Here is a 20,151-nt window from a genome sequence, read left to right on the forward strand (position 1 = left end):
CAGCGACACTGTGAGTACTCAACAGAAATGACACATGTTCACACATAATTCTAAATCCACATTTTAGGAGAATTCGTCATATGAAGTTATCGAAGTAGGATGATTGATTGACTACTATTTGAAATCATTTTCACCCTATTGGAAAACACAGGAAACGACAGTAGCTCACATAAACCCCACGCACCATAAATTATGACATGAAAACAATCCTCATACTACATGAGTTAATACATTACAAAGGGAACCAATTTGCGTGAAAATATCGGCCTACATTGCAAATGTCCGATTTTAGTGTTGATCTATGAGTCAGCACACTCATCAATGCAATACACAAAAACAGAAAGTATGGTAATCAATGCAAGTGATGACAGTCTAAAAGTGATGAATACCTCTGCCTACTGCCTTCAAATTGGAATTTAGAAATTTCAGCACCATGGATAGTGACCTCGCGACGATTCCCGATGCACTTCAAATACTCTCACACCGCTTCTCTGATAACCAAATAGCTCTCCGTAGACAGTATTTCTCTTGTAAATTAAAAACCAATGCCAAATAGGCTTTCATTCCTACAGTGATAAATTCATGATATCGAACCATTGTCTGTAATCTCAAAACTGTGCAGCCAGCGTGAATGTGAACATTCACATCAATCAATCACAAACAGTAAATAGCCCATCACAAATAAAACCCTATCATTATACAATCTCTGGAATTCTCACAAAACTGTCAGGGGATTCAAATAATCATCCAAAACCTTACATCCGAACTGGAGACCTACTCCCGTGGACCCGTGGGAACAGGACATTTCTCCAGGGAAAATATAACATTAGTTTTAGCTGTATAAAAATATATCTAGTCCCTATTCCATAATGTATCCAAATCTAGGTTATTTTTATTAACAGTAAAGCCATACCTCTGGGGACCCTTCAGAATCGTCAAGATCTTCAGCAAAGTCATTTGGAGTTTTTCTCAGAGTCTGGACTGCAGGCAGCGTGTTGTCACTGTAAGATGTGAGGAACTTGAAGTCACTTGTTCGCGAACCCGTCGTCAGGTATGCGTCATAATTGTTAGTGCTGCGGAGAGTTCCTGCCACATCCACCTCTGCATAGTTGGGAGGGAGATAGGCGCTGGGGATGGGGACCGCTCCGTCAAACAACAGTCTGGGCTTTCTCCTGCGGCAAAACCTCACGGCCAGGATGACAATAATGAAGGTGAGGAAAAAGGTGGAGACGGACACCAGCGCGATGATCAGATAAGAGGTGAGTTTGGAATTGTTCTCATCATACGAGATATCTTTCAGTTCTGACACTTCAGCCAAGTTATCAGAAATCAATAAATACATGGTACAGATGGCAGAGAGAGAGGGCTGTCCGTTATCTTTCACTGACACAATGAGGTTCTGTTTCATGCTGTCAGATTCAGAAATGTCCCGCTGTGTCCTGATCTCTCCGCTGTGGAGACCAATAGTGAAAAGTCCCAAATCAGTGGATTTGACGATATGATAAGAAAGCAAGGCGTTCTGGGCTGAGTCCGCGTCCACGGCTATCACCTTGGAAACCAGAGAGCCCCCATGCGCAGCTTTGGGGACAAGCTCGGTCATGAAGGAGTTCCCCTCCGGGGCGGGGTATAGTATCTGAGGAGAGTTGTCATTCACATCTGTTATGAACACACTGACCGTAACGTTGCTGCTGAGCGGAGGAGAACCGTTGTCTCTAGCCACCACGTGGACTTTAATGCTCCTGAACTGCTCATAATCAAACGACCTCACAGCGTGGATCACCCCCGTGTCTCCGTTAACGGATAAAAACGAGGACACAGGAACACCGTTCACCTCACCGGGTAAGAGAGAATAAATCACTGTTCCGTTCTGTCTCCAGTCTGGGTCCCGTGCAGTAACAGAACACACGAAGGAACTGGGTTTGTTATTTTCAGTCACGTGGGCTTTATAGGACTGTTCCTCAAACACAGGTGGGTTGTCGTTGACGTCAGCTACAGATAACTGAACAGTTTTAGAGGAGGATAGAGGTGGAGAGCCCTCGTCGGTGGCAGTGATTGTAATGTTGTAATCAGACACTAGTTCACGGTCCAGTTCACCCGTGGTCACCAGAGAATAGTAGTTTTTGATGGATGGCACCAGCTTAAAGGGAACGTTTTGCTGAATGGAGCAGCGAACCTGTCGGTTATTCTCAGAGTCTCTATCCTGCACGTTAATGATGCCCACCTCTGTACCAGGTGACGCGTCCTCGGGTATGGGGTTAGTCAGAGATTGTAGATATATCACAGGAGCGTTGTCATTAATATCAGTTATTTCTATTATAACTTTGGCATATGATGCTAAACCTAAACCATCTTTCGCTTTGATACGCAATTCAAATGACGAAACCGCTTCAAAATCAATTGTGCCTATTACACCAATTTCTCCTGTTTTATGGTCGATAGAAAATATTTTCTTTACTTCTTCTGAAACACGGCCAAAGTCATACGTGACCTCCCCATTCACTCCCTCGTCTGCATCGGTAGCCTTCACTGTAATTACTGCAGTATTTAAATGAAAGTGTTCAGGCAGGCTGGTTTTATAGACGGCCTGGCTAAACACTGGGGCGTTATCGTTAGCATCCAGTACAGTGACGTGTATGAGTACAGTACCTGATTTCTGCGGAGAGCCTCCGTCTACAGCTGTAAGCAACAGCTTCAATTCATATCTTTGTTCACGATCAAGCTCTTTATCTAGAACAAGATGGACAGTATTACTATCTACAGCCAATACAAAATTCTCATTTCGTTCTAGTGTGTATTTTTGGACAGAGTTCTGTCCTATGTCCGCATCATGAGCTTCCTCTAATAGGAAACGAGTGCCTTTAGCTGCCGATTCTCCTATTTCCATATGTATCATATCCTCGTTAAAAAGTGGTCCGTTATCGTTAATATCTTGGATGTGGAGGTTGATACGATGAAGCTCCAAAGGATTCTCTAATACAAGTTCCTGTTTTAAAACGCATGAAGACTTTTCGCCACAAAGCCCCTCTCTGTCAATCCTCTCGGCAACAATCAAATCTCCGGTACTCAAATTAACGTCACAGTACCGATTGTCGTTCCCTTCGGTGTCAGTACGGGCCTTACGAATAGAAAGTCTCCTCGCCTGCAGCCCGAGATCCTTGGCTATATTTCCAATAACTGAACCGCGTTTCATCTCCTCCGGAAAAGAATAGCTCAAGTCTCCATAGGCGGAGTGCAGCGGTAGAAGAAAGAAAGAAATGCCGCAGACCAGGCCTGTCACCGAGATTCCTTTGTGACCCATCCTGGGATTAAAACGTCGAACAACTTGGTTAGATTTTGAAATGGAAACAAACAGTATTCCACAATAAAATATTTCGCTTGATGAAACTAGTCAGAACACATCTTTTCTCCAGCTCAGTGGCACCGGAGCACCCGAGCGTTGTGACAACACCAGTTGGTGGGGAACTGGGTTTATCCAAGCATAGCTGGTGAACAGCGACACTTTGAGTATATCTTTAGAAATTAGACAAAGCAACGATTTTTCTAAATATTTCATAAAAAGTTAAGTATGCTTATAAGTAAGCTGCTTTATAACTATGGGGAATAACTTTTACCTCCAGTGTCTTGAAATCAGCATAACCAACTAGACAGATAGGAACGAGCATTATATTAAATCACAACAGATAAATAATTGTATGTAAACCGTCTACATACTCCGGTGAAAGAGATATAACAAAATAGTTTAGGCCTACATATCTGATTCGAATCCCGAGCTACTTGGTGAAAATGTGTCAATTAGCCCCGAGCAAGCCCTAGTAGCTCTGGATATGAGCGTGACAAGGCAGTCAAACTGTAGGCGGGCTTCCATCGACCCAGATTTATTCGACAAAAGCAATGTCACAAAACAATTAATTGCGACACATGTAATGGAAACTGCAGCCATAGGATACGTTTTCTAAAGATAAAACCTGGTCTCAGAGCATTTTAAATGATTATTTACGTAAATCCAAGACACTCCATTTAGCATAGATATGTTACGTTTCAAATTGTATGTATTAAGGGTAGGGTTAGGTGAAGGGAAGGGTTAGCTAACATGCTAAGTAGTTGCAAAGTAGCTTAAAAGCAGTAAGTATTTGAAAAGTTGCTAATTAGTTATAATGCAAAAGAAGTCCATGATGAGATTGAAACTCGCAACCTTTGGGCTGCTGGAAGTTTGCGTTATACGCGCACACATGGGTTGCTGGACGTTTGAGTTATACGCCCACCAATCGACCACGACCAACCACTCTACTTTCGTTTTTGGCTTAAGTAACCATCTGTCTTATGTAACAATACTAAACATATTATACATACTAAATGAAAAGTCTAGGATTTACGTACAGAATAATAGGAAATTATCTGAGACCAGGTTGAAAAATCGACAACACTTTTATCCATTTAACGGGTGGATTTGTCATTTTTTCAAACTTTCTTGACTTTGACAAATGATGATGGAAAGAAACAACAAAATGATTGATAAATACTTTTGAAGGTTCGTTGGGCACGTGATGTATAAGCTCCACTCCACATTTAATTCTAAATGCCTACTGCTTGCAAAATAAAAATGTAGACTATAAAAAAGTACGTTTCTTTGCAGGACAAGATTTGTCCTGACTTTGAAGAATGTCCGAATTGCTTCGCCATTGGGTTTCTGGTTGGCTGGTCATTTTCACCATTCAATTATTTCAGATCTACAGGATTGCAATTTTCACCATAGCATGGACTTTGGCTATACTGTCACATGACAATTATTATAATATGGCAAATGTTTATCAATGATTGCATTCTATCTACGCTGGCTTTCGCAGGCTACCTGAGAAATGAAACCGTTAGGTGGAAGCGCATACAGACTCTCGATCATTTGTTAATGAGCAATTTCTCTAAATGTGTAATGGAGACACTTCAACCACTAGCTCTTTATTCCACGCTGTAGGTTCTTTAGAAAAAGTGTTTTTGTTTTAGGTGTGACGTCATTACGTCCAGCTGTTTTTATCGACACAAGATAGTTAAATAGAAACGCACCCTAGCAAGCAGTTGCCGCGTATATTTTCTATGCAAACTTTTTTAATGTCGACAAAAAAAATCACTGGGCAAGTTACTGGAAAGAGGTAATGATGAAAGAGCGTTAGCCGACAAAAATGTTTTCTGATTTTCAGCACCATGGAGAGCTACACTGCAATAAGCTCTCCACAGACTGTATTAACTCGTTTTCTTTTAACCTCAAAACTGTGAAGCATGTAGGCTATGTGAAAACTCCACCTCATACAACAATCACAAACACACCCCATCAAAAAAGGACATTAGCATCTGAACACTGAGGCTATCAGTTAAATAGCGAGGGGATGGAAATAATAATCTAACAAAATTACATATTTCCTGAAACCTGAAACATGTGTAAACTGACTAAATAGCCCAGCTAGAGAATTGAGTAAGTCCTTGGGACTAGTGCATTCTACAGGGGGGAAAGTGACTGTAAAAAAATATTTAGATGAAATCTAAAAGAAGTATAGCCTCTATGCCATCATGAAGATCTTAAAGCAAATCTAGATTATATATATTTGCAGGCCTACCTCTGGGGACACATCAGAGTCATCAAGAGCCTCAGCAAAGTCGATGGAAGTTTTTCTCAGAGTCTGGTCCGCGGGCAGTGTGTTGTCATTGTAAGATGTGACGAACTTGAAGTCACTTGTGTGCGAGCCTGTCGTCAGGTATGCGTCATAATTGTAAGTGCTGCGGAGAGTTCCTGCGCCATCCACCTCTGCGTAGTTGGGAGGGAGATACGCGCTGGGGATGGCGACCGCTCCGTCAAACAACAGTCTGGGCTTTCTCCTGCGGCAAAACCTCAACGCCAGGATGACAATAATGAAGGTGAAGAAAAAGGTGGAAACGGACACCAGCGCGATGATCAGATAAGAGGTGAGTTTGGAATTGTTCTCATCATAAGAGACATCTTTCAGTTCTGGTACTTCAGCCAAGTTATCAGAAATCAATAAATACATGGTACAGATGGCAGAGAGAGAGGGCTGTCCGTTATCTTTCACTGACACAATGAGGTTCTGTTTCATGCTGTCAGATTCAGAAATGTCCCGCTGTGTCCTGATCTCTCCGCTGTGGAGACCAATAGTGAAAAGTCGCGGATCAGTGGATTTGACTATATGATAAGAAAGCCAGGCGTTCTGGCCGGAGTCCGCGTCCACCGCAATCACCTTGGAAACCAGGGAGCCTCCGTGCGCAGCTTTGGGTACAAGCTCGGTCATGAAGGATTTCCCCTCCGGGGCGGGGTACAGTATCTGAGGAGAGTTGTCATTCACATCTGTTATGAACACACTGACCGTGACATTGCTGCTGAGCGGAGGAGAACCGTTGTCTCTGGCCACCACGTGGACTTTAAAACTCCTGAACAGTTCATAATCAAACGACCTCACAGCGTGGATCACCCCCGTGTCTCCGTTAACGGATAAAAACGAGGACACAGGGACACCGTTTACTTCACCGGGTAAAAGAGAATAAATCACTGTTCCGTTCTGTCTCCAGTCTGGGTCCCGTGCAGTAACGGAACACACGGAGGAACCAGAATTGTTATTTTCAGTCACGTGGGCTTTATAGGACTGTTCCTCAAACACAGGTGGGTTGTCGTTGACGTCAGCTACAGATAACTGAACAGTTTTAGAGGAGGACAGAGGTGGAGAGCCCTCGTCGGTGGCAGTGATTGTAATGTTGTAATCCGACACTAGTTCTCTGTCCAGTTCACCCGTGGTCACCAGAGAATAGTAGTTTTTGATGGATGGCACCAGCTTAAAGGGAACGTTTTGCTGAATGGAGCAGCGGACCTGTCGGTTATTCTCAGAGTCTCTATCCTGCACGTTAATGATGCCCACCTCTGTACCAGGTGACGCGTCCTCAGGTATGGGGTTAGTCAGAGATTGTAGATAAATCACAGGAGCGTTGTCATTAATATCTGTGATGTCTATTATGACTTTAGAATATGATGCTAACCCTAAACCATCCTTAGCTTGAATACGCAATTCAAATGAAGACACCTCTTCATAGTCAATAGATCCAATAACTCTGATTTCACCCATTTTCGAATTGATGAAAAACATGTTCTTATTCTCCTCTGAAATATGGCCGAAGTCATAGGTAACTTCCCCATTCACTCCGTCATCTGCATCTGTAGCACTCACTGTAACCACTACAGTATCTAACGGAGAGTTTTCAGGCAGACTGGTTTTATAGACGGCCTGGTTAAACACTGGGGCGTTATCGTTAGCATCCAGTACAGTGACGTGTATGACTACGGTACCGGATCTTTGCGGTGTGCCTCCGTCAGATGCAGATAGCAATACTGTTAAATCCCGTTCCTGCTCACGATCAAGCTCTTTGTCCAGGACTAGTTCAATGACATTTGTATTAACACTCAAAATGAAATGACCATTACTTTGTAACGTATAGCTTTGGACTGCATTCTGTGCTACATCTGCATCGTGGGCCTCTTCTAATAAGAAACGGGCTCCTTTAAAAGCTGATTCGCTTATCTCTAGTTTTATCAATTCATCTTTAAATTGCGGGGAGTTGTCATTTATATCTTGAACATGAAGACTAATACGGTGCAGCTCCAAAGGATTCTCCAACACAAGTTCCTGTTTTAAAACGCACGAAGCCTTCTTGCCACAAAGCCCCTCTCTGTCAATCCTCTCCGCAACAATCAGATCTCCGGTACTCAGATGAATGTCACAATAACGTTTTCGGTTTCCTTCAGTATCAACACGGGCCCTACGAGTGGACAGCCTGCTCGCCTCCAGCCCGAGATCCTTGGCTATATTTCCAATAACAGATCCTCGTTTCATCTCCTCCGGAAAAGAATAGCTCACGTCTCCATAGGCGGAGTGCAGCGGTAGAAGAAAGAAAGAAAAGCAGAAGACCAGGCCTGACATTGAGAATCCTTTGTTCAGCATCCTTAGACTTCCAACGACATCCATATATATATAGTTAAACAGATCGATGTAAGGAGAAAGTATTCCACAAAAAGATCAACATTCACTAGATTATCAAAACAAAATGTGTGCGCAGTCTGACCGTTTACCCCTATTATTTTACGTAGTGAAACGAAACCAGAGCTTTGTTAATGACAACAGCAATGGGTGGAGAGCTGTGTCTATTCTACCTCCGCTGGTGAACAGCGACACTATGAGGACCCTTCAGATATTCCCCATATTTACCCATACACATTGGCGTTGGTCTAAATAGGCCTACATTTCAATAAAAGCAGTAAGTTAACTGTATTTGCGTCATCAAACATTGAAAACATGATGTGTGTCCCCAGCATATGGGAAGAAAGAAAAAAGGGAAGAAAAAAAGGCACCGAAGAAGAAATAATAACCACTGTTCTCACAAAAACTATTTGTACTCATTGGGTTTTTTTAAAATTATTTTGGGGGTATTTTTTTGTAATTTAGCATTGCAGATAGTGTGGGTTCTATCATTGTAAATCTCCACATCATTTCCAATCCGCCATATATATTTTCCCCTTCTTTGTTATTTTACGCTAATCCTACCACCCCAATCCCAAATTGAGAAGAATAATGAGTTAGGGAAATGTCAGGTAGGTGAAATAACGACATTACAAAAAGATAGCCATAGGCCTAACTTCTGTCAAAATTGAGGTAAAACGCACATTAAATGAGTTGCAGTGTAATTTTTTAAGGCAACTAGCATTCATCAGTAAAATGCGAAAAGTAAGTAGAGCTGGCGAGGAAAGAAAAATAATAGGCTAGCTCTGCTGTTAAACTAGAATAAAACACGCTAAAGGAAAATAATAGGCTAGCTCTGCTGTTAAACTAGAATAAAACACGCTAAAGGAAAATAATAGGCTAGCTCTGCTGTTAAACTAGAATAAAACACGCAAAAGGAAGGAAAATAATAGGCTAGCTCTGCTGTTAAACTAGAATAAAACACACTAAAGGAAGGAAAGTAATAGCCTAGCCCTGCTGTCAAACTAGAATAAAACACGCTAAAGGAAAGTAATAGGCTAGCCCTGCTGTCAAACTAGAATAAAACACGCTAAAGGAAGGAAAGTAATAGGCTAGCCCTGCTGTCAAACTAGAATAAAACACACTAAAGGAAAGTAATAGGCTAGCTCTGCTGTTAAACTAGAATAAAACACGCTAAAGGTAGGAAAGTAATAGGCTAGCCCTGCTGTCAAACTAGAATAAAACACGCTAAAGGAAGGAAAGTAATAGGCTAGCTCTGCTGTCAAACTAGAATAAAACACGCTAAAGGAAGGAAAGTAATAGGCTAGCTCTGCTGTCAAACTAGAATAAAACACGCGAAAGGAAAGTAATAGGCTAGCCCTGCTGTTAAACTAGAATAAAACACGCTAAAGGAAGGGGACAGATGAAATTCTAAATATACTAGTCCTGTGGAAATAGTGCTTTCACCATGTATCACAAAAACACTTTAGATATTGTCAAATCTGTTAAATGTGAAACACCTGCTAGACAGCCTCTAGAGTTATAAGGCTACTAACACAGTTTAAGCCTACTTCTGGGGACCTCTGAGAATTGTGCCCCATCTTGGGATTAAAAGGGTCGAACATCATAAAGCTCTGGATACTGCCGTGTAAACAAATACTATTCAACAAAAGATGCAATTTGATGTAAATCATTTACACAAAATGTGCATGCAGTTAGATGATTGTCTACAGCTAAATGGCACCCAAAAGCAGTGGGTGGAGAACTGGATCTATTCAAACACAGCTGGTGAACAGCGAGACAGTGAGTACACATGCACACGGACATAATGAAATAGGCATAATCAACAGAAATGGGATTTTCTGCATGTTCAGCACCATGGACAGCAACACGTTGAAGCCTCAAGTTGCTCTTCAGTCACCCAAACCACTTATATATACAAAGACAGTATCAATCTTTTTTAATAACCTCTTCCCATGGAGCAAAAAAATAGAAATCTAGTAAACAGAGCAAAACTCTTTTATCATCCCATTTCCTGAAACCTCAAAACGGTGCTGCGTGTACGTGATAAAGATGAGCAAAAAATATTGTATAAAATAAATCATTCAAATACTGACTTATAATATTGCACACAAATAAAAGGGAAATTCTATAATTTCATACTAATACAATTGCTCAGAGAAAAACATTTTGTTTAACAAGTAATACAAAAATCTCAAAACATTAGTTGTAATAAATAATTGTCAGCCCTGTTTTCAATACTTTTTGCAGCCTCCCCTTGCAGTGACAACGGTATCTTAGCCTTTTCTATAAAATAAAAAATATGAGATTTGAGAACACATTGGGAGGAATCTTAGACCATTCCTCTCTACAGAATATTTCAAGATCCTCGATATCCTTAGATCTGCTCTTATAGTACTTTCCTCTTCAATTCAAACCACAGGTTTTCAATGGGGTTCAAGTCCGAAGACTGAGATGACCATTGCAAAATGTTGACTTTATGGTCAATGAACCATTTCTTTGTGGATTTTGATGTGTGCTTAGGGTCATTGTCTTGCTGGAAGATCCACCTGCGGTCGAGTTTCAGCTTCCTAGCAGAGGCAACCAGGTTTTTGGCTAAAATGTCCTGGTATTTGCTAGATACCTTATAGTAGGTATGAGGTTTTTTTCTGCATTGCATCCTTCTTTCGAGCCAAACTGGTGTGCGTGGCCAAAGAGCTCTATTTTGTGTCTCTTCTGACCATAGCATCTGGTGCCAATCCAAGTGCCAATGCCGTTTAGCAAACTCCACGCTTTTACATTTGTTTATTGCCCTCAATAAGGGCTTTCTATGGAAACCCTTCCAAATAGCCCATTGGCATAGAAGTGGCATCTAATTGTAGATTTGGAGACTTGGTGACCCCAAGATGTGACTTTTCTTTTCCCCCGAACCATCTTCCTCACTGTGCGTGGGGACAAGACACACTGGCATCCTCTTCCAGGCAAGTTTACAACCAATTCAGTTGGTTTTACATTTTTCAATTATTGCCCTAATATGGATAAGTGGTATATTTGGTTTTTCCAGTAGTGGTTTTTTTAGACCTAATTACTGATATATGAAAGTCAACAACGATTTGTCTCTCTCTTCATTTGTGAGTTTGTTGCCTTTCCCCCTGGTGATGGACGACAAAGGACTTGACATGTGTGTTAACTCATTTTTATACCCAAGGGAAACAGGAAGCCATGGAAAGCCACAATACAGTTTATGAAGATGAGATCAACTTTTTTTTTAAAGTAGAATGTTAATGCAGATTTAAATTTAGTTTGATTTATTCACAAGAATCATGGCGCTGGCAAAAATATTGACACCAATCTTTTTGAGATTTTATTTTTTACTTGTTACACACAATCTCTTTCTCTGAGCGTTTATGGGAGTATAAATGAATATAATTTTGCACACAATAGCTCTGTATTTGTATTATTTATTTCATGCAGTCTTCGTTGCTCATCTTTATCAAGGCTGTCAATAATTTTGGAGGTGACTGTAATCACTGTAGGAGCAAACTCACTCCTGAGTGGCGCAGCGGTCTAAGGCACTGCATCTCAGTAATAAAGGTGTCACTACAGACCCTGGTTTGTTTCCAGGCTGCATCACACCTGGCCGTGATTGGGAGTCACATAGGGCGGCGCACAATTGGCCCAGTGTCGTCCAGGTTAGGGGTTGGCCGGGGTTGGCCGTCATAGTGAATAAGAATTTGTTCTTAACTGACTTGCCTAGTTAAATAAATAAACTAACACCATCACAACTCCGATTATATATCAACACCTCAATATTTCTCACTTCAACTGAGTTCTCACTTCAAATGACATCAAACCTGGAGCCTATCAACCTGCCTATACACTGTCAAACTTTTCCCTGTAAATGTACAGAATGATATTATCAGCAGAGTTGCCAGGCAAATACTGTCATTGTAAATGTTTTACAGTAAATATTTTAATACTGGGATTAATTAATTCATTGAGGGGAGGCGGGTTTTGTATTTTACAGTATTTTAGTGTAATTCCTTGGGATTGGTGCAGCAGGTTGGCTGCTAGGTAATGTGTTTCCATATTACAGCATATCAAACAAATATATATGAATAATTGGTGTTTAAAATCACTTGCACTTAACAAAGACTTCCAAATGTTCAGTGACTACAGGGAAAAACAGACCAAGAACAAAACAAATACTCAACCGTTAAAGGTTAGATGCTTGCTGCCACTCCAATCTGTCCCCTACACATATTGAATATGTGCCTCAAAATATGTTAATGGGCAAGACACAACCATACCCACTAGAGGTCAAAATGTTTTTGGCAAGCAAAAATATGATAGGGTAATATATTCATATATTCTGTGGGGTGGAAATATAGTACAATGTTAACTTATTTACAGTAATGTACTGTTAAACCAACGTTTTATTGGAATTGAGGGATCATCTACCATTTACCAGTTACGCCTAATATCACCCAGAGGGCATCATATTTATGGCTATATACTGGAAACAGGTAATACAGTAAATTGCTGTTAGTTTTATTGTATAATACTGTAAAAACAACAATGTATGTAACCAAAGAAAAGCATAATTACAACACTAATTCAAAACCTACAGTATATTACGTGCTGGTTTGTGGGGGATAGGTGTTGGGAGAGAGAGAGACAAAGAGAGAAAGAGAAGGAGATGGAGTTAACATTGGGATTGGGTACAATCTTAGATCTATGATCAGGGGCAAATCTATTCAGGGTAAGGAATTAATAGTCTGAACCTCATGTGTCTTACCCACCGCATGAGGTTGGTGCCTGAAACTGAAAATTCTAATCTACAGTAGGCATAAACTATTACTGTAAAGAGAACATGGAGTATAAGACAATCATTTCCACAGGAGACTTCCAATTACAATGAATAAAAGCATTTTTCAGCATTTTACCCATAATGGAGTGAAATCTATAGAATGTAAGTTATTCTGTAAAACACATTTAACAACCATCTGTCTCTTTCTGTTGCAAATACAGACTGACAATGTAGACAAACATTGGAAAATGAATGTATTGCTGTGAAAAGTGTGATTTTCTATAGGACAAAGGATTTTGCTCTAATTGGCGCTTTAATTGTTTTGCTAAGCATGACACCTGAACATGTATGGAAAAGTATAGCCTCGATTTAATAAAACATAAAACCAATAGTATATTTTTGTTTACAATAAAGTCCTACCTCTGGTGACCCTTCGGAGTCGTCAAGATCTTCAGTAAAGTCATTTGGAGTTTTTCTCAGAGTCTGGTCTGCAGGCAGCGTGTTGTCACTGTAAGATGTGAGGAACTTGAAGTCACTTGTTCGCGAACCCGTCGTCAGGTATGCATCATAATTGTAAGTGCTGCGGAGAGTTCCTGCGCCATCCACCTCTGTGTAGTTGGGAGGGAGATACGCGCTGGGGATGGCGACCGCTCCATCAAACAACAGTCTGGGCTTTCTCCTGCGGCAAAACCTCACGGACAGGATGACAATGATGAATGTGAGGAAAAAGGTGGAGACGGACACCAGCGCGATGATCAGATAAGAGGTGAGTTTGGAATTGCTCTCATCATAAGATACATCTTTCAGTTCTGGCACTTCAGCCAAGTTATCAGAAATCACTAAATACATGCTACAGGTGGCAGAGAGAGAGGGCTGTCCGTTATCTTTCACTGACACAATGAGGTTCTGTTTCATGCTGTCAGATTCCGAAATGTCCCGCTGTGTCCTGATCTCTCCATTGTGCAGACCAATAATGAAAAGTCCCGGATCAGTGGATTTGACAATATGATAGGACAGCCAGGCGTTCTGGCCAGAGTCCGCGTCCACCGCAATCACCTTGGAAACCAGAGAGCCCCCGTGCGCAGCTTTGGGGACCAGCTCCGTCATGAAGGAGCTCCCCTCCGGGGCGGGGTATAGTATCTGAGGAGAGTTGTCATTCACATCCGTTATGAACACACTGACCGTGACGTTGCTGCTGAGGGGAGGAGAACCGTTGTCTCTGGCCACCACGTGGACTTTAAAACTCCTGAACTGCTCGTAATCAAACGACCTCACAGTGTGGATCACCCCCGTTTCTCCATTAATGGATAAAAACAAGGACACTGGGACACCGTTCACTTCACCTGGTAAGAGAGAATAAATCACTGTTCCGTTCTGTCTCCAGTCTGGGTCTCGTGCTGTAACAGTACACACAGAGTTACCGGGTTTGTTATTTTCAGTCATTTGGGCTTTATAGGACTGTTCCTCAAACACAGGTGGGTTGTCGTTGACGTCAGCTACAGATAACTGAACACTTTTAGAGGAGGATAGAGGTGGAGAGCCCTCGTCGGTGGCAGTGATTGTAATGTTGTAATCAGACACTAGTTCACGGTCCAGTTCGCCCGTGGTCACCAGAGAATAGTAGTTTTTGATGGATGGCACCAGCTTAAAGGGAAGGTTTTGCTGAATGGAGCAGCGGACTTGTCGGTTATTCTCAGAGTCTCTATCCTGCACGTTAATGATGCCCACCTCTGTACCAGGTGACGCGTTCTCAGGTATGGGGTTAGTCAGAGATTGTAGATAAATCACAGGGGCGTTGTCATTAATATCAGTGATTTCTATTATCAACGTAGAGTAGGATGCTAATCCTAAACCGTCCTTTGCGCTGATCTGCATTTCATATGAAGACTCCTTTTCATAATCTATTGGACCAACAACTGTAATTTTTCCAGTCTCATGATCAAGAGAAAATACATTGCTATTTTCATCTGAAACGTCATCAAATTCATAAGTAACTTCACCATTCAATCCCTCATCTGCATCCGTAGCACTCACTGTAACCACTACAGTATCTAAAGGAGAGTTTTCAGGCAAACTGGCTTTATAGACGGCCTGGCTAAACACTGGGGCGTTATCGTTAGCATCCAGTACAGTGACGTGTATGACTACAGTACCTGATCTCTGCGGAGAGCCTCCGTCCATCGCTGTAAGTAATAACTTGATTTCATGGTGCCCCTCGCGGTCTAGCTCTTTGTCTAACACTAACTCGCTGTATTTGCGTCCACCACTTTTGGTTTTGACATTCAAAATAAAATGTTCATTTCTTTGTAGTGTATAGCTCTGAACCGTATTCTGTCCTATATCAGCGTCATGGGCCTCATCTAGAGAAAAACGAACACCTTTGACTGCTGATTCACTAATTTCCATTTTGATAATATCCTTTTTAAACTGTGGGGAATTATCATTTATATCTTGGACATGAAGACTAATACGGTGAAGCTCCAACGGATCTTCAAGCACAAGTTCCTGTTTTAATACGCACGAAGCCTTCTTGCCACAAAGCCCATCTCTGTCAATCCTTTCAGCTATAGTCAAATCTCCCGTATTCAGATTAATGTCACAATACCGTTCGTGGTTCCCTTCGGTATCAATACGGGCCTTACGAGCGGACAGTCTGCTCGCCACAAGCCCGAGATCCTTGGCTATATTTCCAATAACAGATCCGCGTTTCATCTCCTCCGGAAAAGAATAGCTCACGTCTCCATAGGCGGAGTGCAGCGGTAGAAGAAAGAAAACAACGCTGCAGACCAGACCTGTCACCGAGATTCCTTTGTGACCCATCCTGGGTTCAAAAACGTCAAAACACAATATGGCCCTTGATAATACAATGTGAACAAATAGTATTCCACAAAAATATTCAGCTTGAGGAAAATAATATCCTCAAAATGTTCAAGCAATCTAACCGCGTCCAATATTTTCTGCAGAATGACACCCGAGCACCCGAGTCTTGTTACAACACCAGTGGGTGGAGAACTGGATCTATCCAAACACACATGGTGAACAGCGACACAGTCAGTACTCAACAGAAATTACATTATTTACTCACAGATTTCTTAATGTTTTTCTGGCATATGGTTATAAATACGCTTAAGTAAGTTTATTTGGTCAATTAACTATTGGAAAACGAAAGAGAAACATAGAAAACGATAGGATATTAAACCATACAAACATAAATTATTAAAATCACCCCCACTCTTTTTTCATCAGTTAAGATCAGGTATACTATGAATATAAAATACAACACATGTGCAAGAGAGACAACAAAGCAATATATCCGTTGCTGGTCCTCAGCCAGAGCAAACTCATAACTGCTATAAAAAAAAACAGAGCAGGGGAAGGAATAAGAATATGAAGGTCAAACAGCGATCAATAGTAAAGCCTACTGGTTTATTAAATAGGATTTTAGACATTTCAGCACCATGGACAGTGACAGTGCGAGGACTCTCGTTGCTCTTCAGACGCTCTCTCGACGCTTCTCTGGAATAATTTACTTATAGAAATCAGGGCATTAAAATCACACAGTGATAGCCCTTGTTCCAATGTTAAGAACAAACTGTTTGTGTTTTTAACTAGGAGAAACGTCAACACGTGACGATATTTGTAATTATGTATATATTATAGGCAGCCAACTTAGTGTTATTAGTTGCATATTTATTTGTATTTGTTGTAGGCCCATTAGTAGGTGTATAACAACTTTTTTATGCTCAGAATTGACCTTTTATTATTATTATTTGTATTTACTTGTTAGCATTATTAGACCGTAGTTGCCATATTATAAGTATTGTTTTTTTGGGGGTTGTTTTTTTATTTGGACATTCTTTAAACCGAGAAGGTGCATCTCAAGAGATTTCATCCTTTAAAATGTCTAATCAATTATTATCTCTCAAAATACAGTAGTTCTATTTTCGAGCCTCTTTCCAAACAGGTTTTCACTCCTCCAGTGCCAAACACACAATAGCAATTAATTGTCAGTACAACCCTAATCAGAAAACCGAGAAGCGACTGAAGTCTATTATCTGAAAAATCCACCGATTCTATCAATTACAAAAAGAGCATATACGATGTTACAACTCTAGCAAACCACATATAATCGCACCTCGGGATTTTGCAATTAAATTGCGACGGGACTGAAATAATAATCTAAAACATTTCAAATTGAATGAAACTGAAGTATAAATAATTTCCTTAATAGACAAGCTGGGTTAACGACGAAAAGTGGTTTCTCCAACAACAACACAAATATTACACAAAGCAGATTAGCTGCAATGTTTAAATAATATAGCCCCAATCTATCATATAAGCCTAAAAAAACAATTCCGTTATTATTTCCATTAAAAGCCTACCTCTGGGGACCCTTCCGAGTCGTCAAGATCTTCAGAAAAGTCGGTTGGAGTTTTTCTCATAGTCTGGTCCGCGGGCAGTGTGTTTTCGTTGTACGATGTGAGGAACTTGAAGTCACTTGTTCGCGAACCCGTCGTCAGGTATGCGTCATAATTGTAAGTACTGCGGACAGTTCCTGTGCCATCCACCTCTGCGTAGTTGGGAGGGAGATACGCACTGGGGATGGCGACCGCTCCGTCAAACAACAGTCTAGGCTTTCTCCTGCGGCAAAACCTTACGGCCAGGATGACAATGATGAAGGTGAGGAAAAAGGTGGAGACAGACACCAGCGCGATGATCAGATAAGAGGTGAGTTTGGAATTGCTCTCATCATAAGAGACATCTTTCAGTTCTGGCACTTCAGCCAAGTTATCAGAAATCACTAAATACATGGTACAGGTGGCAGAGAGAGAGGGCTGTCCGTTATCTTTCACTGACACAATGAGGTTCTGTTTCATGCTGTCAGATTCAGAAATGTCCCGCTGTGTCCTGATCTCTCCACTGTGGAGACCAATAGTGAAAAGTCCCGGATCTGTGGATTTGAGTATGTGATAGGACAGCCAGGCGTTCTGGCCGGAGTCTGCGTCCACAGCTATCACCTTTGAAACCAGAGAGCCCCCGTGCGCAGCTTTGGGGACCAACTCCGTCATGAAGGAGATCCCCTCCGGGGCGGGATACAGAATCTGAGGAGAGTTGTCATTCACATCCGTTATGAACACACTGACCGTGACGTTGCTGCTGAGCGGAGGAGAACCGTTGTCTCTGGCCACCACGTGGACTTTAAAACTCCTGAACTGTTCATAATCAAACGACCTCACAGCGTGGATCACCCCCGTGTCTCCGTTAACGGATAATAACGAGGACACTGGGACACCGTTCACCTCACCAGGTAAGAGAGAATAAATCACTGTTCCGTTCTGTCTCCAGTCTGGGTCTCGTGCTGTAACGGAACACAGGGAAGACCCGGGTCTATTAGTTTCAGTCACGTGGGCTTTATAGGACTGTTCCTCAAACACAGGTGGGTTGTCGTTGACGTCAGCTACAGATAACTGAACACTTTTAGAGGAGGACAGAGGTGGAGAGCCCTCGTCGGTGGCAGTGATTGTAATGTTGTAATCAGACACTAGTTCCCGGTCCAGTTCGCCCGTGGTCACCAGAGAATAGTAGTTTTTGATGGATGGCACCAGCTTAAAGGGAAGGTTTTGCTGAATGGAGCAGCGGACCTGTCGGTTATTCTCAGAGTCTCTGTCCTGCACGTTAATGATGCCCACCTCTGTACCAGGTGACGCGTTCTCAGGTATGGGGCTAGTTAGAGATTTGAGATATATCACAGGAGCGTTGTCATTAACATCAGTCATTTCTATTATCACTTTGGCATATGATGCTAAACCTAAACCGTCCTTCGCTTTCACGCGCAGCTCAAAGGACGGAACCTCTTCAAAGTCAACAGAACCGATAACTTTAATTATTCCTCCCTTACGGTCTATAGAAAATATTTTTTTATCATCATCTGAAATGTGATCGAAATCATATGTCACCTCTCCATTAACTCCCTCATCTGCATCCGTAGCACTCACTGTAACAGCTACAGTATCTAAAGCAGAGTTTTCAGGCAGACTGGCTTTATAGACCGCCTGGTTAAACACTGGGGCGTTATCATTAGCATCCAGTACAGTGACGTGTATGACTACAGTACCTGATCTCTTCGGAGAGCCTCCGTCCATCGCTGTAAGCAATAATTTAATATCCTGCTTTACTTCACGGTCAAGCTTTTCATCTAGAACAAGCTCAACATTGTTACTCTCAACGGACAACACAAATTTGTCATTCTTTTCTAGAGTGTATATTTGAACTGAGTTCTTCCCTATGTCCGCGTCATGAGCCTCTCCTAATAAAAAACGAGATCCTTTCTCCGCGGATTCTCTTATCTCTATATCTATCATGTCATCATTAAATTGTGGCGAATTGTCATTAATATCTTGAACATGAAGAGTAATGCGGTGCAGCTCCAAAGGATTCTCCAATATCAGTTCCTGGTTTAAAACGCACGAAGCCTTCTTGCCACAAAGCCCATCTCTGTCAATCCTTTCGGCAGCATTTAAATCTCCGTTACTCAGATTAATGTCACAATACCGTTTGCGGTTCCCTTCGCTATCAATACGGGCCTTACGAGCGGATAGTCTGCTCGCCTCCAGCCCGAGGTCCTTGGCTATATTTCCAATAACAGATCCGCGTTTCATCTCCTCCGGAAAAGAATAGCTCACGTCTCCATAGGCGGAGTGCAGCGGTAGAATAAAGAAAACAACGCTGCAGACCAGACCTGTCACCGATATTCCTTTGTTTCCCATCCTTAGATTAAAAACGTCAAATAACCACCTTACAGTTAGACAGATCGATGTAATGAAAAATTATTCGACAAAACCATGAAAATTCCCTATGTTATCAACAAAGAATATGTGCATCTACCTCAACTGTTATCTGCAGTGAAACGGCATCAGAGCTTTGTCAATGAAAACAGCAATGGGTGAAGAGCTACATATACTGTACCTCCGCTAGTGAACAGCGACACTGTGAGTACCCGTCCAAAATTACACATAGTGTACACATACACGCTGACATTGCGCTAAATACATATTTAAAAGTAGTAGGTAAACATTGGAAACATGATGTATGCCCTTAGCATAAGGAAAGGCATAACCAAATAGGCACAGAAAACAACATAAAACCACAGTCACTCATTTCCCTAAAACCATTCGCACTCTCGAGTAAAGTATATGCCAGGTTGAAATTAACTACTATTTTCCAAATGGTAGCTAGGCCTATAAAGTCTGAAGAGGTGCAGGGTCCTTCTGTCTCTCATCTGTCACTCATTGGTGAAATGCACAAAGCCAGTGAGTAGAACTGTCAAGGAAGATA

General features: G+C 41.6%; 3 protein-coding genes across 3 annotated transcripts; all 3 read right to left on the bottom strand.

The window, feature by feature from the left end:
• Window positions 1-895: 895 nt before the first annotated feature.
• Window positions 896-3,441, bottom strand: LOC118946034 (protocadherin gamma-A11-like). Its single transcript, XM_036970087.1, has one exon. It carries the CDS (start codon window positions 3,296-3,298, stop codon window positions 896-898), a length of 2,403 nt encoding a protein of 800 aa, XP_036825982.1. The 5' UTR covers window positions 3,299-3,441.
• Window positions 3,442-4,822: 1,381 nt separating this feature from the next.
• On the bottom strand, window positions 4,823-15,766 carry LOC110504870 (protocadherin beta-16-like). Its single transcript, XM_021583728.2, has 3 exons — window positions 13,237-15,766; window positions 5,607-6,935; window positions 4,823-4,849 (listed from the first exon to the last, which is right to left on the bottom strand). Exons 1-3 carry the CDS (start codon window positions 15,634-15,636, stop codon window positions 4,823-4,825), a joined length of 3,756 nt encoding a protein of 1,251 aa, XP_021439403.2. The 5' UTR covers window positions 15,637-15,766.
• Window positions 15,767-17,186: 1,420 nt separating this feature from the next.
• On the bottom strand, window positions 17,187-19,722 carry LOC110504427 (protocadherin gamma-A12-like). Its single transcript, XM_021583191.2, has one exon. It carries the CDS (start codon window positions 19,581-19,583, stop codon window positions 17,187-17,189), a length of 2,397 nt encoding a protein of 798 aa, XP_021438866.2. The 5' UTR covers window positions 19,584-19,722.
• Window positions 19,723-20,151: the final 429 nt, after the last annotated feature.

This window comes from Oncorhynchus mykiss, chromosome 31, assembly GCF_013265735.2.
Source record: "Oncorhynchus mykiss isolate Arlee chromosome 31, USDA_OmykA_1.1, whole genome shotgun sequence".
Lineage (NCBI taxonomy): Eukaryota > Metazoa > Chordata > Actinopteri > Salmoniformes > Salmonidae > Oncorhynchus > Oncorhynchus mykiss.